Here is a 23,298-nt window from a genome sequence, read left to right as displayed (position 1 = left end):
TGCTGGATGACTGGACAAACTGAAGTTTTGGTTAAGAAAAAGAATGAAGCATATGTTAGCTATTGACAGCAGAGATCGAGTGAATCCTCAGCACAGTACAAACTTAGTAGGAGTTTACTTAAGAGGGAAATAAGGAGGGCAAAAGGGGGATATGAGATAGATTTGGCAAATGGGGTTAAAGAAAATCCAAGGGGATTTTATAAATACATTAAGGACCAAAGGCTAATTCTGGGGAGAATGGGGTCCCTTAACGATCAGCAAGGCGGCCTGTGTGTGGAACTGCAGGAGATGGAAGAAGACATGAAACGAGTTTTTTGCATCCGTGTTATCTGTGGAGAAGGACATGGACGATATAGACTGAGGGGAAATAGATGGTGACATCTTGAAAAATCTCCATATACAGAGGAAGTTGTGTTGGATGTCTTAAAACACATGAGGTTGGCTAAATCCCCAGAATCTTTTCTGGTGGGACTCCATGGCAAGCTAGAGAAATGATTGCTGGGCCCCTCGCTGAGATATTTGTATCATTGATAGTCACAGGTGAGGTGCTGGAAGACTGGAGGTTGGCTAACATGGTGCCACTGTTTAAGAAAGGTGGTAAGCAAAAGCCAGGAAACTATAGATGGTGAGCCTGACATCGGTGGTGGGCAAATTGTTGGAGGGAATCCTCAGGGACAGGATTTCCATGTATTTGGAAAAGCAAGGACTGATACGGATAGCCAACATGACTTTGTGCGTGGGGAATCATGTTTCACTAACTTAATTGATTTTTTTGAAGAAGGAACAAAGGGGATTGATGAGAGAAGAGTGGTGGTTGTGATCTATGTGGACTTCAGTAAGGCATTCAACAAGGTTCCTCTTGGTAGATCGGTTAGCAAGGTTAGATCACATGGAAGACCAGGAGAACTAGTTATTTGGATACACAACTGGCTCAAAGGTAGAAGACGTAAGAACTCTGAGCAGACGTTGTCCATCTGCAGTAGTCCTTTGAGCCTACTCCACCATTCAGTAAGATCATGGCTGATCTTTTCATGGCCTCAATCTCACTCAGTCGCCCTCTCTCCATAAACTTCAATTCCTTTACTGTTCAAAAAAGTATCTATCTTGCTTTAAAAGCATTTACTGAGGGAGCCTCAACCAATTCACTGGGCAGGGAATTCCATAGATTCACAACCCTTTGGGTGACAATGTTGCTTCTCAATTCGGTCCCAAATCTGCTGCCCGTAATTTTGAGGCTATAATCTTTGTCCTGGTTTCACCTGCCAGTTGAAATATCCTCTCGATTTCTATCTTATTTATTCCATTCATAATTTTATATGTTTCCATAAGATCACCCCACCATTCTTCTAAATTCCAGTGAATATAATCCCAGTTGACTCAGTCTCTTCTCGTAAGCTGACCCTCTCAATTCCGGAATCAACCAAGTGGACTTCCTCTGCACCTCCTCCAGTGCCAGTATGTACTTTGTCCAAAACTGTGCACAGTACTCCAGGTGTGGCCTCACCAGCATCGTATCCAGCTGCAACATCATCTCCCTGCTTTTAAACTCAATTCCTTCAACAATGGAAGACAAAATTACATTTGCTTTCTAAATTACCTGTTGCATCTCCAGACCAACCTCTGTGATTCATGCACAAGGACACCCAGGTCCCTCTGCATAGCAGCATGCTGCAATTTCTTACCATTCAAATATTAGTCGACTTCATGTTTATTAATATTGTACTCCATCTGCCAGACCCTTGCCCACTCACTTAAACTATGTGTTCCTCTGCCAAGTTTTCACAGTCCTCTGCACACTTTGCTCTACCTGTAGTGTCATCTGCAAACTTTGACACACGAGACGTGGTTCCTGACTCCGAATCATCAATGTAAATTGTGAATAATTACGCTCCCAACACTGATGCCTAAGGCACACCAGTAGCCTCTGATCGCCAACCAGAAAAGCACTCATTTATTCCCACTCTTTGCTTCCTGTTAGTTAACCAATCCTCTGTCCATGCTAATATGTTGACCATAATGCCATACATCTTTATCTGATGCAGCAGTCTTTTGTGTGACACCTTTTCAAATGCCTTTTGGAAATTTAGTCACACCACATCTACTGGGTCCCTGTTGTCCCTCTTGTTCATAATGTCTTCATAGAATTTCAAAAGGTTGGTTAAGCATGACTTGCCTTTCATGAAACCATGCTGCGTCTCCCTGACAAAACAATTTCTATCTTGATGTGTTGCTATTTCTTCCTTGATAATAGACTCATGCATTTTCCTCACTGCAGAAGTTACATTAACTAGCCTATAATTCCCCATCTTTTGACTATCTCCCTTTTTAAACAGTAGTGTCACATTTGCTGTTTTCCAATCTGCTGGAACTGCCCCAGCGTTCAGCAAAGTTTGGAAAATTTCCATAATTCCATATGCTATTTCTCCTGCCATCTCTTAGTACCCTGGGAAGTATTCCATCAGGGGCAGAAGACTTGTCTACCCTTAACTCCATTAGCTTGCCCAACACTACCTCTTTGATGGTGATGTTTTTTTTTCCAGGTCTTCACCTACCTTTGTCTCCTTGTCAGTATCTGGCATGTTATTGGTGTCCTCCACTGTGAAGACCGACACACAATATCTGTTCAATGACTTGGCCATTTCATCATATCCCATTACGAAATTCCCCATCTCATCCTGTAAAGGACCAATGTTTGCCGTAGTCACATTTGTTTGTTTTATATATTTATAGAAACGTTTGCTATCTGTCTTTATATTCTGAACCATAGAGTCATAGAGATGTACAGCATGGAAACAGACCCTTCGGTCCAACCTATCCAAACCGACCAGATATTCTCACCCAACCTCATCCCACCTGCCAGCACCAGCCCATATCCCTCCAAACCCTACCTATTTATAAACCCAACCAAATGTCTCTTAAATGTTGCGATTGTACCAACCTCCACCACTTCCTCTGGCAGCTCATTCCATACACGTACCATCGTCTGAGTGAAAAAGTTGCTCCTTGGGTCTCTTTTACATCTTTTCCCTCACTCTAAACTTATGCCCTCTAGTTCTGGATTGCCCCACCTCAGGGAAAAGACTTTGTCTATTTATCCTCTCCATGCCCCTCATAATTTTGTAAACCTCTATAAGGTCACCCCTCAGCCTCCGACGCTCCAGGGAAAACAGCCCCAGCCTGTTCAGCCTCTCCCTGTAGCTCAAATCCTCCAACCCTGGCAACACGCTTGTGAATCTTTTCTGAACCCTTTCAAGTTTCACAACATCTTTCCGATAGGAAGGAGACCAGAATTGCACACAATATTTGAATAGTGGCCTAACCAATGTCCTGTCCAGCCGCAACATGACCTCCCAACTCCTGTACTCTGACCGATAAAGGGAAGCATACCAAACGCTGCCTTCACTATCCTACCTACCTGTGACTCCACTTTCAAGGAGCTATGAACCTGCACTCTCTTTGTTCAGCAACACTCCCTAGGATCGTACCATTAAGTGTATAAGTCCTGCTAAGATAGCAGGATAGCAAATGTGGTTCCCTTGTTCAGAGGATCGCAAATGTGATTCCCTTGTTCAAGAAGGGGAGTAGGGATAACCCTTGTAACTATAGGCCGGTGAGCCTCACTTCTGTTGTGGGCAAATCTTAGAGAGAATTGTAAGGGATAGGATTTATGAACATCTGGACAGGAATAATGTGATCAAGGATAGTCAGCATGGTTTTGTGAAGGGCAGGTCGTGCCTCACAAACCTTATTGAATTCTTTGAGAAGGTGACTAAGGAGGTGGACGAGGGTAAAGCGGTAGATGTGGTGTATATGGATTTTAGTAAGACGTTTGCTCAGGTTCCCCATGGTAGGCTACTGCAAAGAATACAGAGATATGGCATTGAGGGTGAGTTGGAGGTTTGGATTAGGAATTGGCTGGCTGGAAGAAGACAGAGGGTAGTAGTTGATGGTGAAGGTTCATCTTGGAGTGCAGTTACTAGCGGTGTTCCGCAAGGATCTGTTTTGGTACCATTGCTGTTTGTCATTTTTATAAATGACCTGGAGGAGGGGTTAGAAGGTTTGGTGAGCAAGTTTGCGGATGATACAAAAGTCGGTGGAGTTGTTGACAGTGAGGAAGGATGTGGCAGGTTACAGCGGGATATAGATAAGCTGCAGAGCTGGGCAGAAAGGTGGCAAATGGAGTTCAATGTAGCTAAGTGTGAGGTGATTCACTTTGGTATGAGTAACAAAAAGATGGGGTACTGGGGTACTGGGCTAATGGTCGGATACTTGGTGGTGTGGATGAGCAGAGGGATCTTGGTGTCCATGTACACAGATCTCTGAAAGTTTCCACCCAGGTAAATAGTGCGGTGAAGAAGGCATATGGCATACTGACTTTTATTGGTAAAGGAATTGAGTTCCGGAGTCCTGAGGTCATGCTGCAGTTGTATAAGACTCTGGTGCGGCCGCATCTGGAATATTGTGTGCAGTTTTGGTCACCATACTATAGGAAGGATGTGGAGGCACTGGAACGGGTGCAGAAGAGGTTTACCAGGATGTTGCCTGGCATGGTAGGAAGATCATATAAGGAAAGGCTGAGGCACTTGGGGCTGTTTTCATTGGAGAAAATAAGGTTTAGGGGTGACTTGATAGAGGTGTACAAGATGATTAGGGGTTTAGATAGGGTTGACCATGAGAACCTTTTTCCACGTATGGAGTCAGCTATTACGAGGGGGCATAGCTTTAAATTAAGGGGTGGTAGGTATAGGACAGATGTTAGGGGTAGATTCTTTACTCAGCGAGTCGTGAGTTCATGGAATGCCCTGCCAGTAGCAGTGGTGGACTCTCCCTCTTTATGGGCATTTAAACGGGCATTGGATAGGCATATGGAGGATAGTGGGCTAGTATAGGTTAGGTGGGCTTGGATCGGCGCAACATCGAGGGCCTAAGGGCCTGTACTGCACTGTATTTTTCTATGTTCTATGTTCTAAAATTTGCTTTCCCAAAATGCAGCACCTCGCATTTATCTGAATTAAATTCCATCTGCCACTTCTCAGCCCATTGGCCCATCTGGTCCAGATCCTGTTGTAATCTGAGGTAACCCTCTTCGCTGTCCACTACACCTCCAATTTTGGTGTCATCTGCAAACTTACTTAACTGTACCTCTTATGCTCACATCCAAATCATTTATATAAATGACGCAAAGTAGTGAAGCCAGCACTGATCCTTGTGGCACTCCACTGGTCACAGGCCTCCAGTCTGAAAAACAACCTTCCGCCACCACCCTCTGTCTTCTACCTTTGAGCCAGTTCTGTATCCAAATGGCTAGTTCACCCTGTATTCCGTGAGATCTAACCTTGCTAATCAGTCTCCCATGGGGAACCTTGTCGAACACCTTACTGAAGTCCATGAAGATCACATCTACCACTCTGTCCTCATCAATCCTCTTTGTTACTTCTTCAAAAAAGCTCAATCAAGTTTGTGAGACATGACTTCCCACACACAAAGCCATGTTGATTATCCCTAATCAATCCTTGCCTTTTCAAATACATATACATCCTGTCCCTCAGGGTTCCCTCCAACAACTTGCCCACCACCGACGTCAGGCTAACTGGTCTATAGTTCCCTGGCTTGTCCTTACCATCCTTCATAAACAGTGGCACCACGTTAGCCAACCTCCAGTCTTCCGGCACCTCATGTGTGACTATCGAGAAGAGGCCCAGCCATCGCTTGTCTAGTTTCCCACAGAGTTCTCGGGTACACCTCATCAGGTCCTGGGAATTTATCCACCTTTATGCATTTAAAGACATCCAGCACTTCGTCCTCTGTAATATGGACACTTTTCAAGATGTCACCATCTATTTCCCAACATTCTATATTTGGCACGTCCTCTTCCACAGTACATACTGATGCAAAATACTCGTTGAGTATCTTCCCCCATTTTCTGCAAAGGCCACCGTGCTGATTTTTGAGGGGCTCTATTCTCTCCCTGGTTACCCTTTTGTCCTTAATATATTTGTAAAAACCCTTTGGATTCTCCTTCATTCTATTTGCCAAAGCTATCTCATGTCCCCTTTTTTGCCCTCCTGATTTCGATCTTAAGTATACTCCTGCTGCCTTTGTACTCTTCTAAGGATTCACTCGACTATCCTGTCTATACTTGACATATGCTTCCTTATTTTTCCTAACCGTCAATTTCTTTAGTCATCCAGCATTCCCTATGCCTACCAACCTTTCCTTTCACCCTAAGAGGAATATACTTTCTCTGGATTCTCGTTATCTCATTTCTGAAGGCTTCCCATTTTCCCAATGTCCCTTTACCTGCGAACATTTGCCCCCAATCAGCTTTAGACATTTCTTGCCTAATACCGTCAAAATTTGCCTTTCTCCAATTTAGAACTTCCAGTTTTAGATCTGGTCTATCCTTTCCGTCACTATTTTAAATCTGATGGAATTATGGTCACTGGCCCCAAAGTGCTTCACCACTGACACCTCAGTCAACCTGCCCTGCCTTAGGTCAAGTTTTGCACCTTCTCTAGTAGGTACATTCATACTGAATCAGAAATTTTTCTTGTACAAACTTTACAGAATTCCTCTCCATCTAAACCTTTTAAACTATGGCACTCCCAGTTTAGTCTCATAACCTATCTTACTTTTCTAGATTTGTTTTGTGGTTTTCTGTTGACCTTTAAAAATTTCCCAATCTGCTAGTTTTCTGCTGGCCTTTGCCATTTTGTAAGCCTTCTCTTTCCATTTGATAACTTCCCTTATTTTCTTAGGCATCCATGATAGATTACCCCTTTTCTGACAGTCCTTCCTTTTTACTGGGATATACTTTTGCTGAATGCTCTTAAAGTTATCTGCTGTTTAAAATCTACTTTAGCCAACTCCCTCCCTCATCCTGTTGTCGTCTCCTTTGTTTAAGCACAGAACCCTGGTAATGGATTTTATCTTCACACTTTGCATCTGTATTGTATATTCAGCCATACTTTGTACACTTCTTCCAAGAGGATCCCCAACTATGAGATCGTTAATTATTCCTGTCTCATTAACCAGAACCAGATTGAGGTCCCTCACCTCTTGCTGTTCAAGAAAACTATCATGGATGCATTCAGTGAACTCCTCCTCAAGGCAACCCTCACTGACCTGGTTCGACTAATCAACGCGTAGATTAAAATCCCCCGTAATAATTGCTGTAGCATTTTTACAGGCATTAGGGTTGTATTGGAGGGTTGTTATTCAGATGGAGGCCTGTGATCAGTGGTGTGCCACAAGAATTGGTGCTAGGTGCGCTGCTCTTCGTCATTGACAGAAATGATTCGGACATGACCATCGGAGGTATAGTTAGTAAGTTTGCAGATGACACCAAAATTGGAGGTATAGTGGACAGCGAACAAGGTTACCTCAGAGTACAACGGGATCTTGTTCAGATGCGCCATTGGGCTGAGTGGCGGCAGATGGAGTTTAATTTACATAAATGTGAGACTCTGCAGTTTGGAAAGACAAATCAGAGCAGGACTTATATACTTAATGGTAAGGTCCAGGGGAGTGTTGCTGAACAAAGAGACCTCGGATAGCTGGTTGATAGTTCCTTGAAAGTGGAGTTGCAGGTTGATCGGATAGTGAAGGCGCATTTGGTATGCTTTCCTTTATTGGTCAGGGTATCGAGTTTAGGAATTGGGAAGTCATATTGCAGCTTTACAAGACGTTGGTTAGGCCATGATGGGAATATTGGGTGCAGTTCTGGTCTCCCGCCTATCGGGAGGATGTTGTGAACCTTAAAAGGGTTCAGAAAAGATTTGCAAGGATGTTGGCAGGGTTAGAGATTTGAGGAAAAGGGAGAGGCTGAATAGGCTGTGGCTGTTTTCCCTGGAGCATTGGAAGCTGAGGAGTAACCTTATAGAGGTTTATAAAATGATCAGGGGTGTGGATATGGTAAACAGACTAGGTGTTTTCCCTGGGTTGGGGGAGTCCAGGACAAGAGGGCGTAGGTTTAGCTTGAGGTGGGAAAGATTTAAAAGGGACTGAAGGGGCAACGTTTTCACCCAGAGTGTTTTTTTAAATCATTGTGCATCACTGGTTGACCAGCACTTATTATCACCTCTAGTTGTTCTCGAGAAGGTGGAGGTAAGTTGCCTTCTTGGATCACTGTTGTCCCTGTGCTGTAGGTTGACCCACAATGCCCCCTTAAAGCGGGAATTCCAGGGTTTTGACCTCGCAACAGTGAAGGGCTAGCAATATATTTCCAAGTCAGGATGGTGAGTGGCTTGGAAGAGAACTTGCAGGTGGTGCTGTTCGCATATATCTACTGCCCTTGTCCTTGGAGAAGAGGGTGGTCATGGGTTTTCAAAGTGCTTTCCAAGAATCTTTGAATTTCTATCCTGCGCCTTGTAGGTAGTATATCCTGTTGTTACTGAGCATCATGGAAGTGGATACTTGAGGATATGTCAATCCAATGGGCTGCTTTCTCCTGAATGGTTAGAGACAAAAAAAAACTGCAAATGCTGGAATCCATGATAGACAGGCAGGAGGCTGAAAGAACACAGCAAGTCAGGCAGCATCAGGGGGTGGAGAAGTTGACGTTTCCTGAAGAAGGGTTGCAGCCAAAACATTGTCTTGTCCTGAATGGTGCCAAGCTTCTTGAGTGTTATTGGAGCTGTGCTCCTGGCATGTGTCTTACAGGTGGTGGACAAGCCCTGGGAGTCGGGAGGTGAGTTACTCTGACTTGCTCTTGTGGCCCCCAGTTAAGTTTCTGGTTGTTGGTAATAACCCAGGATGTTGGGATGTTGACTATGAAGGGGTGGTGGTTACATGGTTTCTTACTGGAGATGGTCAGTCTTGGCACTTGCACAACGGGAATGTTATTTGCTACTTGTCAGCCCAAAGCTGAATATTGTCCATGTCTTGTTGCATTTAAACATGGACTGCTTCAGTACCTTGAGGAATCACAAATGGTGCTGAACATTGTGCAGTCGTTGTCGAGCATCCCCACTTCTGACCTTATGATGGAGGGAAGATTGTTGATGAAGCAGCTGAAGATAGTTGGGTTGGGGACACTCCGCTAAGGAACATGTGCAAAGATGTCCTAAATTTGAGATGATTGACCTCCAATAACCACGGCCATCGTCACATGTTACATGTACGACTCCCACCAATGATTCCCATTGACTCCATTTTGCAAGCGTTCCTTGATGTCACGCTCTGAATGCAGCCTTGATGTCAAGGGCTGTCGATCTCTCTTCACCTTTGGAATTCAGCACTTTCATCCATGCCTTGAGCAAAGGATGTAATGAGGTGACGGCCTGAATGGCCCTGGCAAAACCCAATCTGAGCATTTAATAACAGGTTATTGTTGAGCAAATGCTGCTTAATAGCACTGTTGATGACCCCTTCCATCACTCTACTAATGATGGAGAGTGGACTGACGGGCAGTAATCCAAAGCCTTTGCAGTATCCAGTGCCTCCAACCATTTCTTGATATCACATGGAGTGAACGAGATTGGCTGAAGACTGAATACCTGTGAAGTTGGGGACCACAAGAGGAAGCTGAGATGGATCATCACTGGAACTTCTGGCTGAAGATTGCTGTGAATGCTTCAGTCTTATATTTTGTACTGATATGTTGTGCTCTTTTGTCATTTGAGAATTGATGGAGCTGCCAGCCTCAGTGAGTTGTTTCATTGTCCACCACCATTCATGACCAGTTTTGAACTGATCTGGTTGTGGAATTGCTTCACTCTGCCTGTCACTGCTACTTATGCTGTTTGGCATGCGAGCACTTGTGTTTGATAGCTCCACCAGTTTGACACTTCATTTTTAAGTATGCATCATGCTGCTCTGGATGTGCCTCCTGCACTCTCCATTGAAGCAGGATTGATCTCCTGGCTGATGATTATGGTTGAATGGGAGATATGCCAGGCCATGAGTTTGCAGATTGTGCTGGAGTGCAGTTCTGTGGCTTTTGATGGTCTAGACCACCTCATAGATGTCCAGTCTTGAGCTGCTGCATCTATTCGAAGTCTGTCCTCCTTAGCATGATGAAGTGCATTCTCAACATGAGAGGAGAACTTCCATCTCCACAAGACCTGCATGGTGGTCACTGTTATGGATGTTGTCACAAACGGGCGCATCTGCAGCTGGCAGATTGGAACAGTGAGATCGTGTGTTTTTCCCTGCATTGCAGGAGGTTAAGGGGAGTGCCACACTGTCAGAGGGTCAGTACTAAGGGCTTGCTGCACTGTCAGAGGGTTAGTACCAAGCAAGAGCTGCACTGCAGAAGGGTCAGTACTGAGGGAGTGCTGCACTGAGCAAGAGTCAGTAATGAGGTAATGTCGCGTTGTCCGACAGTCAGTCCAGAGAAAGTGCTGCACTGTCCGAGGGTTAGTTCTGAGGGTGTGTCACAGTACTATGAGTCAGTCTGTTTGCTGATTCTTTGTTCTCGACAAACTGACTTTCTCAGATCACTCCCTTTGAGTCAGGCAAGTGAAATGTGATGTCTGAATACTCTTGTTATGATGAATCCCACACAAGCAGGGAAGGTCGAAAGGGGAAACAGCTGAAGAGAAGCCTGTGACAAGGCGGGTTGATGGGATTGAAGGGGCAACCTAGAAGGTAAATGTGGACTATGTACAAAAACATCCATGTTTTTCATTATAGGATTAACAAAGCAAAGAAGAAGATGGAGGGTCTGACGCAGAGCATGGTGGACAGATGTATACAGGTACTCTTTCTGTGTTTCTCACATCAAGGTATTCAAGAGCACTCCTTTCTCTCGCTGTCTATTACATACATTTGAACACCCCTCACTGTCACTCCAAAGTATCTCTACACACACAGTCTCACACCCAAACTCAGGTATTCATTCGCAAACAATTATATGCACTCTCATTCTTGTGCACGCTCTCACCAGACACTGTGTGCTTTGACATGGGCCCTCTCTCACTCAGATTCCCCTGCTCCACACAGTATTGTTTTAATGCAGCCTCTGACATTTTGACAAAAGAAAGCCATTCAGCTTCCACCTTTTCACATCTCCTTGCCAGCTTGATCTGCAGGCCTGTACATAATGGGAAGTTAGTAATGGCATTTTGTGGATCTTTTAACCTCAGGATGAAATTGGTGATTTTCTGACTGGTGTTCTAACCAAGAATGAAGCACAGTTGGGGACTGACGTCAAAGATGTGGATGCAGACAAGAGGAGACGCTGTCGGGATGCTCGGAGGGACCTGGCCTTTGAGCTTCCAGAGAGAAGTAGCCGTCCCACATCTCCTTTTAGTCGAGTGCCAGCTTCTCCTTCTGGTTCTGAGGTGAATGACTGAATTATTAATATTCCCATAGAGACAAATAACCTGGAATTAAACACCGTTTCCACATGACACTGGGAAGAAACTGTACCAACAAGCCAAATCTGTTATAATTCAAACATGAATTGACAAACCAATTATCATTCAGCGAGAAAATAAATTCCACTGTAAATCATCATTATGACGAAGTTACGTGGGTTGGGGGTGTGGTCTGTATATTTGGTATGAATTCTGATCACTATCTCTTGGTACTTGCTACATGAATGTTCACTTTCTCCAGTCACACAGGAGATAACCTGGTGTGTTCAGACCATGTTCAAATTCCATAGTTTCTCGACCTTTGCTGGTAGCTTTGCAGCGTTAGTCTTTTTCGTCTCCTTCCCTTGCTTGCCTGACTTGCACCTTACGTTGTCTTGTACCAGTGGTTTTGTGGTCCTGTGCTGTTATTGAAGAATTCTCCCTGGTTCTTTAATAGGAGACCTGTGTCTGTGTTATCTGCTTACATCCACTACCTTGTATCTGATTCCCTTTTTTATTGCATATGACCACAGCAACAAGGAAGAGGAGGAGGTCACTCAGACACTCGAGCTTGAGCTGCCATTAAATCTTGTTTTTAAAGAGCAATCCCTTGTTCTTGATTCTCCCAGAATAGGAAACATTTCCTTCACATCCAACTTGTCAGGACCCCTCAGGATTTTGTACAATTCAATCAAGTCACATCTGACTCTTCTAAACTCAAGTGGTTACAAACCTCGTCTGTTGTATCTTTCCTCATAAGATGATCCACCACATTCCATGAGTGAACTCCTGCAGGTGTTGCAACATTTCACAGTTTACAACGATGACTGGGACAAGGGAAGGGAAGATATGGCAGCTGAGTTTGCAGACAGAGACATAGGAAAGTATTTGTGCAGACAACAAAAGGACATTTTCAAGACATCATTAGGTTTTGTTACCTCTGAGGGTTTTCCAACTTTAGAAGTCTGCTACAGAAGACAACGTAAGAGGGTTGTTCATTATAGTTATGGCAAAGGTAGATTGTTGCCAAATGGAAAGGCAAAGAATAAGAGGGACAGATAGAAATGTGGCATTTGAAACAAACAGGTTAACCATGATCTCTCTGAACTGTGAACAGGCATGAGGGGCCAAATAGTGGACATGTGCGATTCAGTACATTGGCTTTTGGATGTTGCCAATCTAAAACCATATCAGGTGACATTAGAGTGATAGCCCTTGTCATCAAGGCTGCATTTGATTGTCGTATCAGGGAGCTCAAGCACAATTGGTATCAGGAGGCAAACTCTTCGGTGGCTTCAGTCAGAGCTGCCACATAACTGATCTCCAACAACGATAATCATCTTAGCTCAGCTCCAGGACATGTCTGCAGGAGTTCCTCTGGGGAGTGACCTGGGCATAGCCACCTTCAGCTGCCTCATCAATGACCTTCCCTCCATCACCAGAAGTGGGGTTGTTCATTGATGATTGCACAATGTTCAGCATCGTTGGTGACACCTCTGGTACTGAAGCCATCCATGTTCAAATGAAAACTAGATCTGGACAATATCCAGGCTTGAGCTGACCAGTATCAAGTAAAATTCATGCCACACAAATGCCATGCGATGACCGTCACTCGTAAGAGACAATCTAATCAACATCCCTTGACATTCAATAGTGTTGTCATCACTAAATGCTCCACTATCAACAGCCTTGAAGTTACCATTGATCAGAAACTCAACAGGACTGGTTACATCGATGCACGGACTTCAAGCACACTGGATAAACAAATGGCAATGAGAAGAGGCAAGGTTAATATTGGACTGAAGGTGTTATATCTGAATGCATACAGTATAAGGAATAAGGTAAATGAGCTTGTGGCGTCGATCGAAATTGACAGTATGACATGGTGGGCATCACGGAGACGTGGCTGCAGGGGGATCAGGGTTGGGAGCTGAATATTCAGATATATATGCTCTCACAGAGACAGGCAGGTGGGCAGAGGAAGTGAGGTTTCCTTATTAGTAAGAAAGGAAATTAAATCAATAGTAAGAAATGAAGTAGATGTGGGTAGAATCGAGGAACAGCAAGGTAAAACAGAAATGTAGTTGGAGTTATGTACAGGGCTCAATAATAGTCAGGAACTGGGACATACACCAGGAGATAGAAAAGATATGTAGGAAAGGCAAAGTTACAATATGGGGGATTTCAATATGCAGGTGGACTGGGAAAGCAAGGTGGGCAAGAAAAGGGATTTGTGGAATGTTTATGAGATGGCTTTTTGGAGGAGCTTGTGGTGGAGCCCAGTAGGGAACAGGCAATATTGGATTTAGTGTTGTGCAATGTGGCACACTTTGATAAGGGAGCATAAGGTGAAGGAAACCTGAGGAGGCAGTGATCATAATTTGATAGAATTTCCTCTGCAATTTGAGAAGGTGAAGGTGGAATCGGATGCAATGGTATTACAGCTGATTAAAAGCAACTACAGAGACATGAGGGAGGAGCTGGGCAGAATTGACTAGGAGAGGAGTCCAGCAGGAAAGACCGTGAAAAGCAATGCCAGGAGTTTCTGTGAATAATTCAGGAGACACAGCAGAGGTCCATCCTGAGAAAAAAAGATTCATGGTACAGGGAAGATGAGGCAACTGTGGCTGAATTGGGAAATCAGCGATGTACAAAAGCAAAAAAGAAAGCATATAATGTGGCGAAGGGCAGTGGGAAACCAGAGGATTGGGAAGCTTACAAAGACCAACAGAGGGCAACAAAAAAAAATAAGGAGGGAGAAGATTAAAAGTGATGGTAAGCTAACCAGTAATGTAAAGGAAGACTGCAAGAGTTTCTTTAGATATATAAAGGGCAGAAGAGAGGCAAAAGTGGATATTGGGCTGCTGGAAAATGGCACTGGAGAGATAGTAGTGGGGAACATGGAAATGGCTGAGGAATTGAATAATTACTTTGTGTTAGTCTTCATGAGTAATTGGCCAAACATTCAAGAGGGAGGGCCCAGAGGTGCGTACAGTTGCAATCACCAAGGAGAAGGTGCTAGTGAAACTGAATGTCTTGAAGGTAGATAAATCACCAGGACTAGATGGACTGCACCCTAGAGTTCTAAGGGAGATAGCTGAAGAGGTAGTGGAAGCGTTAGTGGTGATCTTTCAGGAATCACTAGAATCAGGGAGGGTCCCAGAGGGCTGGGAAATTGCTAACGTGACACCACTGTTTAAAAAGGGAGTAAGGCAAATGATGGAAAATTACAGACCAATTAGCCTGACCTTGGTCATGGGTGCAATCCTGGACTCCATTGTGAAGGATGAGATTTCTGAATACTTGGAAGTGTATTGTAAAATAAGGCCAAGTCAGCATGGTTTCATCAAGGGCGGTCATGTCTGACAAATCTGTTAGAATTCTTTGAGGAAGTAATGAGCAAGTTAGACTAAGGAATGCCAATGGTTATTATCTACCTGGACTTCCAGAAGGCCTTTAGCAAGATCCTGCACAGGAGGCTACGAAGTAAGATAAGGCCCTATGGTGTCAGAGGCAAGGTACTGGTATGAATAGAAGCTTGATTGTCTAGGCAGAAAGCAGAGAGTGGACACACGAGGGTCCTTCTCACGATGGCAGCCGATGACCAGTGGTGTTCCACAAGGCTCAGTGTTGGAACTACAACTTTTCACTTTATGCATTATCAATCTCGATGAAGGAACTGAAGGCATTCTGGCTAAGTTTGCAGATGATTCAAAGATAGGTAGAGGAACAGGTAGCATTGAGGAGGCAGCGAAGGCTGCAGAAGGATTTGGGCATGTTAGGAGCGTCAGCAAACAAGTGGCAGATGGAGTACAATGTGAGAAAGTGTGAGATCATGCACTTCGGTAGGAAGGGTAGAGGCATGGGCTAATTTTTAAATGGGAAGAAAATTCAGAAGTCTGAAGTGCTAAGTGACTTGGGAGTTCTAGTTCAGGAGTCTCAGGCTAAACCTGCAGGTTGAGTCAGTAGTTAAGAAGGCGATCGCACTAATGCATTTATTTTGAGTGGACTTGAATATAATAGCAGGAATGTACTTCAGATGTTCTAGAAGGCTGTGGTCAGACAAGTTTGGAGTATTGTGTGCAGTTTTGGACCCCGTATCTCAGGGAGGATGTTCTGAGGAGGTTCACGCGAATAGTCCCAGAAATGAAGAGCTTAATGTCTGAGTTACATTTGAGGACTCTGGGTTTATACTCAATGGAGTTTCGAAGGATGAGAGGGGATATAACTGAAATTTACAGAACATTGAATGGATCAGACAGCGTGGATGTTGGGAAGATGTTTCCGTTGGTAGGAGAAATTAGGTCCTGAGGGCACAGCCTTTTAGAATGAAGAAAAGGAGAAACTTCTTCAGCCAGAGAGTGGTGAATCTATGGAATTCATTGCCACAGAAGGTTGTGGCCATCAGGTCATTGAGTATATTTAAGATGGAAGTAGATAAGTTCTTGAGTATTAGTGGGATCAGAGATCATAGGGAGAATGGGGTGTGAGAAACTTGTCAGCCATGATTGAATGGGGCAGAACAGACTCGATGGACTGAGGGCCTAATTTCTGCTCCTATGTCTTATGGTCGAAGAGCAGGTCAAAGGCTGGCAATACCACAGCGAGGAAATCACCTCTTGATCCCCGACGCCTGTCCACTATCTGCAAGAAATGATGAAGGGCTTTTGCCCGAAACGTCGATTTTCCTGCTCCTCGGATGCTGCCTGACCTGCTGTGCTTTTGCAGCACCACTCTGATCTAAACTCTGATCTTCAGCATCTGCTGTCCTCATTTTTGCCCACGATCTGCAAGGCACAAGTCAGGAGTGTGATGAAATTCTCCCCATTTGCCTGATTGGATTCAGCTCTAGCAACACTTGAGAATGTCAACACCATCCACCACTGACACTCAGTGGCAGCAGTGTGTACTACCTACAAGATGCACTGCAGAAATTCACCAGAGTTGTTTACACAGCACCTGCCAAGCTCACAACAATTTCCATCCATACGGACAAGGACAGCGGATGCATGGGGTCACACCTCCTGCAAATTCCCCACCAATCCCCCCACTGTCGCTTGATCAAAATCCAGAAATTCCCTCCCTGAGGACATTGAGTCAACCCACAGCAGGTAGACTACACCAGTTCAAGGCAGCAGCTCACTGCAACTGAGGACTGACAATAAAATGATGGCCAGCCAGCAATGTCCATATACCCACAAGTTAATTAAAAGAAGTCTCGTGTTTAACTTCTTTGCAGTAATTTCATACCAAGAACTCGTTAATCCCTCCTTTCCAGAATAACTTGTTTCACTGTACAGGAATCCAAGCTTTTGTAAAGCATTGTTTGCTGCATTGTCTCCCCAATTATCCATTACCTCTATGATCACTGACGTGCACTGGCTTCCATTTCAATGGAAAGAACCCTTCCTGACTTGACAATCTTGAGCATTCTGACAACTTTGAGATCTCCATCATTCTTCCAGTTCTGACCCTGAATGCAGTCTGAATTTTCATCATTCCAGGAATATGTGAATGCATTAGATACACTGCGGAAGAGGTTAGTGAGAACAGTTAAAAGTGAAGTCATTGTCCTGCTAGACCCTAAGGCTGCTCTCTCATTAGAGGAAGACAACTGATGATGGTTTAACCTGAAGGCCACCATGACTGTGGTGAAGGGAAAGGTTGCGAAGGAGTATGCTTCATTGTAACCTCAGGCAGTACAAGAATTGAACCCATTCTGTTAGCAACACACTGCATTGCAAACTGGAGGTCTGAGCAAACTGACTTCCCTTTATGAAAGCAGTTACAGACATTAGGAAATTCAGTTCTGAAGAAAGATTAGAGAAGTTGGAGCTGTTCTCCTTGGAGAGATGTCGACTAAGCCAAGGTTTGCCAGAGGTTTTCAAAAGATCTGCACACAGTATACAGGGAGCAACTTATCCCAGCCTTAAACAAATTGGCAATGAGAGCACACTGATTTGAAGTGATTTGTGAAGAAACGAAAGTGATATCAGAAGAAACTGTTCCATGCATTGTGTAGTTCAGGTTTGGAATGTGCTCCCTGGCTCTGTGATGGGGATAGATTCATGCAAGACATTAAAGAGGGTGCTGGATAGTTATTTAAATAGAAATAATATGCAGGATGATAGCAAAAGGGTGGGAGAATGGTATTAAGTCAAAATGCTTGCTTGGAAGGCTGCTAATGATAAGTGCAGAGCGATGGGCCAAATACTGCCTTTTGCTCAGTGAAAGTTGTTCCATAGATATTGTCTGTGCCTCCAGCTCCCTCAGATTTTGAAATGCCTCATGCGATTTTTTTCTACCCACTTGCCCCTTTGAGAGTGCTTCCTGAAAGCTACCTCTTTAATGAAGGCTTTGGGTGGTTCCTTCAAGGCATGCAGTTGTTGTTCTCTGGAAGCTAGAATTTTAATTCTGGAACCTTCGTGCTGCGATGACCAATCTGTGGAGCAATCACAAAAGAATCCTCACCCTGCACTATCGGAGAGCCAGTGCTGAGGGAGCGCCACGTTGTCGGAGGGTCGGTGCTGAGGGAGCGCCACACTGTCTGGATTAGTACTGAGAGACTGTTGAAATGAATGGGGCTCAGATAATTTTTAAACTGAGGCCTTGTTAGTTGGTTATGAGATAAAAGGGTCCTCTCTGAGAAGGTAGGATGCTGCACTGACATAAGTGCTATATTTAGGTACCAAGTTTAACTAATGCCCTCTTTGCTCTTTCTGCTGTGTCTAGAAGTTCACAAGGAGGATTCTTTTGGCACAGTGGTAGTGTCCCTATCTCTGAGGCAGGTGTCCTGGATTCAAGATCCACTTGCCCCAGAGGTGTGTCATAACATGTCTGAACAAGTTGTTTCAGAAATATGTTGAGGTTACTATGGCACTACCTTAAAATGGAGCAGAGAATTTCTTCTCCAGTCTCCGAGCCAAGACTCTGACAAATGCATTATCTGTTTACTACCTCCTGCTGTTATAGTGAGGTTGCTGCTCGAAATTGAAAGCCTCAATTCCGACTTCAGGCCAGTGAATATATCTCAGAAGTGTTCATTCCGATACAAGTTTTTCTCTTCAATGAGATCCAGGATGAACTATATCACAAACTCCCTCCTGATGCAATAATTTACAAGGAGCAGTATGAGAAAGAGAAGGGAGTATGAGTGGTTTCTGCTCACAGACTGAAGCCTTGATGAATACGTTGTATATTGTTAAATAGAGGTATTATGGAGGATACAGTTTGGAGATATTTCCAACTTCTCAAAAAAAATACTTTCATTTGAGAAATTAAACTTAGCAGGAAGTCAGGCTCAAAGATGGCTTAGGATGATGAAAACCAGACAGGAATGCAGATCATTTGTGATCATATGAAATAGTGGAGCAGACTTTAATGGACTGGATGGCATCTATTCACATGTTCTTATGCAATGCCTCTTTTTCACAGGGCACCTCCAGCGTGTCAAGCAGTCCCAATTCCAGTCCAAAGACAAAGAGCTCCACCTTGTCGCCTGCCCAGAAGGCCAGCCTGATCACAGCTACTGCTACTGCTGCAAGCCAGTCACCCAGCCTTTCTGCTCAGTTCACCCAGATCCTCAAACAGCACATGCAGCGGACTGGCACGGTGTTGACTCAGAAACAAGCTCAAGGTAACTCAACCCCTTTCATGGCATGCATTGCAGCAATTGCATCAACAGTTGGTTGATGACGTTCTGAGGATTTCCAGAGAGAATGTGCAGCCTCGTGTGCCTGAGGTTTGGAGCTCTGTTACTGAACTCTGCATGCAATGTTTCAGTAACGGCTGTCTATAATGTGTCACAGTGTAACTCTCTGTGCCACACACCATCGTGGCATCTGTTCCCAGATTTCTTGAATGTATACTAAGGCCGAGTTGGAAATATATCTCACTTCCTGAGACACACTTGCTCCATTGAGAATTTTGGTCCTGAGGATTGTTTTCATGCAACAGGTGAACATGACCCCTTGAAAGAGGTTGCCTCCAAAAACAGAGGAAGTGACTTCAGTGCTAGGGTTTTTAAAAAGAGAATGAGCAAAGTACATGAATGGGAAAAGCTGGCGGACCTACAGGTTCAGAGGAATTGTTTGGATTTATTTGGGCAATTCTAGTGGAGACATGCTGAGCTAAATAGCCTTCAAGGAGAAGAAATGTATGGAATTAGGAGGAGGAGCAGACTACTTAGCCCGCTGCACCAACTTCATCATTCAGTGAAGTCATAGTTAACCTTGATCATATGGAATGGCGGAGCAGGCCTGAAGGATCAAAGCCTAATGTTTCGTTGTTTGACCTAAGCTTCACCTTCTGATCTGACCCATGTTTATCCTAATTCTTGAAATGTCCAAACACCTATCCTTCTATGTTTTGAATATTTGTAATTGCTAAGCACCTGCCCCTATCAAGAATCTGAAAGGTCCTCAATCCTTTCAGTGATTTGTTGCTGTCTCAGTCCTAAATTATCAACCCCTTATCCTGAGAACATGAACTCCATTTCTGGAGTCCCCATCTGTGTGGGACACAGCCTCTGGGCCCTGTCAAGCAACTTAAGAACTTCTGGGGAATAATATTCCTACTTTACTCACTCACTCCTTCAAGACAATTTGTGTACTGTGGGAAATCAACCTAGTGAACCGTTTTTGCACCCCTTCCAAAGCAAGGCATTGAAGAGGCCAAACATGTAGGCTGTCCAAATCCCTATATAGTTGCAGTGAGATGACTTCATTCTTGCATTCCAATCCTTTTGCAGTAAAGATGAATGTATCATTTGCTATCCAAATTGCTTGCTGTACCTGCATGTTGATGTTCTGTGATTTGTGAACCAAGATCTTGCTGAATGTCAGTTTCTAGTCGCATCCCATGGGGAGATGAAGCAATGATTTTTCTGTTTTCCTTTCTGAAATGGATAACTTCATATTTTGAAGCATCATATTCCATCTGCCTTGTTGCTGAGCACTTTGTTGAGCTGTCGCTATTCCTTTGCAGACTGTCTGTAATCTCATCCCACATTTTTGCTTCTAACTTTGCTGTACGGTCCCTTTGCAGCAATATTGTCCCTGGTCTGGACAGTCTACTGTCTGCTGGATCTCCAATTTAACTTTGAAACAATCAGTTTGCATTTCTGAGACTCTTAGAGATGGGACTAGAGATGTTGTGGTTTGCTAATTGTCCTATGATTGATTCCAGCTCAGTTTGCTGCTTTTCTGAAACAAAACATGCTGGTGAGGAAGAATTTGACTCCAGCCAGCTCCTCCTGTGTCTTTGGTAAGTCTGCCTCCTCTCGGGCACCCTAGCTCAAATCCGGACTTGACACACTGACTCTGAATCCCATGCATCAGTTGCGTGTCGCACATTCAATCGACACAATTTGCTTGTTGCTAGAACTGGAATTTGGCAGCTTTGATTTTCATTGCTGCAGAAAGAAAAAGTCAGTTTAGCAGAGAACTTGCTGGATTTGACAGAGAACTTCATTTTCTGTATGCAGACTCACGGAACACTGCTTTGAACCCACCACCACCACCATTCCTGACCACTCCCCCCCCCCCCCCCCCCCCCCCCCCCCTCCCCGCCCCGCCTCTGCACTGTCTTGAAATTGTCAAGGCAGCGTTGAGTGATTTTTAGTTTTGTCCACCTCAATCCAAAACTCGCACCTCCAGACTACTTGCCTGAGGTTCTCATTGGTGAACAGCAGTTTCATCCAACTACATGTAAATGCTAGAAAGAGTGAACCCGTTGGTCTTCGATCTTACCTTATTGTGTAATGAGGCAGATTTAATGAAGGTGAGGGAACACCTAGGGGGTCAGTGATTATAATATGATAAAATTCAACCTGCTGTTTGAGATGTGGAAGCTGGAGTCCGATATTATGGGATTACAGTTGAGTGAAGGTAACTACAAAGTGATGAGGGAGGAGCTGGTCAGAGTTGATTGGAAGGGGAGCCTAACAGGGGAGAAGGTGGAGCAGCAAGGGTGAAATATCTGGAGGGGTAATTTGGGAGGCACAGCAGGAATTTATCCCAAGGCAGAAGAAACGTGCTAAAGGGAGTACAAGACAACCATGGCTGAAAGTCCGGGATAATATGAAATTAAAAGAAAGAAAAGTTAGAATGTGGTGAAGATTTGTAGGAAGCCAGAGGATTGGAGGCTGTTAAAAACCAGATGAGGACAACCACAAAAAGCTGTAAGGGGTGAGAGGATGAAATATGAAGGTAGCGAGCAATATAAAAGAAGATTGCAAGAGCTTTTCCAGATAAAAAGTAAGAGCAAGTTGAGACTCAACATTGGACCACTGGAAAATGAAGCTGGCGATGTTGTAATGTGAACCAAGAAATCGTGCAGGAACTGAATGGGTACCTTGCATCAGCGTTCACAGTGGAAGACACCAGCAACGTAACAGAACTTAGAGCCAGGGCAGAGGTTAGTGTTGTGGCCATGACAAAAGAGAAGGTGCTGAGGAAGCTGAAAGGTCTGAAGGTAGGCAGATCACCTGGACAAGATGGGCATCACCCCAGGGTTCTGAAGGAGATCGATGAGATTGTCGAGGCACTGGCAGTGATCTTTCAGTCATGGAGGGTCTCTGAGAACTGGAAAATGCCTAATGTAATACCCGTGTTTGAGAAGGGTTGGAGGCAGAAGATGGGAAATACTAGGCAGATTGGCCTGACCTCAGTTGTTAGTAAGATTTTTGAGTCCATTATAAGGGGTGAGATTGCAGAATACTCGGAAGTGTTCGGTAAAATCGGGCTGAGACCGTATGGCTTCAAGGGGAGGGCATGTCTGACAAATTTGCTGGAATTTTTTGCGTAGGTATCGAACAAGTGATACAAAGGCAAGCCAGTGGGTGTGATCCATTTGGCTTTTGAGAAGGTGCTGCACAGGAAGCTGCCAAATAAGAGAAGAGCCCATGGTGTTATGGGCAAGATACTCGTGTGGATACAGGATTGGCTGACTGGCAGATAGGACAGTGTAGGGGTCACAGAGTCTTCCTCAGATGGCAGCCATGTGACTCGTGGAGCTCCACATAGGTCAGTGTTGTCAATAATTCACATTATTAGTGATCTGGATGAAGGAACTGAGGGCAACATTGCAAAGTTTGCAGATGACACAAAGCTGGGACGGACAGGTAGTGTTGAGGAGGCAGGAAAGCTGAAGAAAGACTTGACAGGTGAGGAGAGTGAGCAAAGAAGTGGCACATGGAATACAATGTAGGAGAGTGTGAGGTTACGTACTGTGGTTGGAAGCATGGAAGAGTAGACTTTTTTTTCGAAATGGGGAAAGGCTTTGAGAATCTGAAGCATAAAGGGACTTAGTCCTCGTTCAGGTTTCTCTTCAAGTTAACATGTATGTTCAGTTGACAGGAAAGAAATTGTAATATCAGCATTTATTTCAAAAGGACTGGGATTCAAGAGCAGAAGCGTGTAAGATTCTGGTCAGATCGGATTAGGAATAATCTGAGCAGTTTTGGTCCCTGTATCTAAGGAAGGATGTGCTGACCTTGGAGGGGGTCCAGAGAATGATCACAGGAATCACTGATTACAAGAATGATCGCAGGATGAAGGGCTGATCATTTGAGGAGTGGTTGAAGACTCTGAATCTGTACTTCATAGAATTTAGAAGGATGTGTTGGATCTCATTTAAAGAGAACTGAGAGACCTGGATAGAGTGGACATGGAGAAAATGTAATACGAGAGACTAGGACATGAGGGTATGGCTTCAGAGTGAAGTGATGATCCATAAAACTGAGTTGTGGAATTTCTACAGGCAGGGGATGGTTCATCTGTGCCACTCATTGCCATGGAAGGTTGTGGAGGCCAAGCCACTGAATGTAGTCAAAACAGAGATTCTTGGTTGATAGATCAGAGGTTCCAGGGAGAAGGCAAGAAAATGGGAGAGAGAGAAACAACAATGTCAGAATAGACTCAGTGGGCGGCACGGTGGCACAGTGGTTAGCACTGTTGCCTCACAGCGCCAGAGATCCGGGTTCAATTCCCGCCTCAGG

At 44.4% G+C, this 23,298-nt stretch overlaps 1 protein-coding gene across 4 annotated transcripts in view; it reads left to right on the top strand.

The window, feature by feature from the left end:
- kansl3 (KAT8 regulatory NSL complex subunit 3) overlaps window positions 1-23,298 on the top strand; it is an 87,285-nt gene that overhangs the window by 32,031 nt on the left and 31,956 nt on the right. For 3 of the 4 annotated variants that reach the window (XM_072553824.1, XM_072553826.1, XM_072553827.1), the window contains exons 11-14: window positions 10,636-10,699; window positions 11,088-11,285; window positions 18,735-18,936; window positions 20,487-20,564. In XM_072553824.1, coding sequence (XP_072409925.1) covers window positions 10,636-10,699; window positions 11,088-11,285; window positions 18,735-18,936; window positions 20,487-20,564 — 542 coding nt within the window. The remainder of the gene's footprint in view (window positions 1-10,635; window positions 10,700-11,087; window positions 11,286-18,734; window positions 18,937-20,486; window positions 20,565-23,298) is intronic. The other variant, XM_072553825.1, reaches the window with a different exon arrangement.

The sequence above is a fragment of the Chiloscyllium punctatum genome, chromosome 35 (assembly GCF_047496795.1).
Source record: "Chiloscyllium punctatum isolate Juve2018m chromosome 35, sChiPun1.3, whole genome shotgun sequence".
In the NCBI taxonomy this organism is placed as follows: Eukaryota; Metazoa; Chordata; class Chondrichthyes; order Orectolobiformes; family Hemiscylliidae; genus Chiloscyllium; species Chiloscyllium punctatum.
This window is presented reverse-complemented; position numbering and strand designations above follow the sequence as displayed.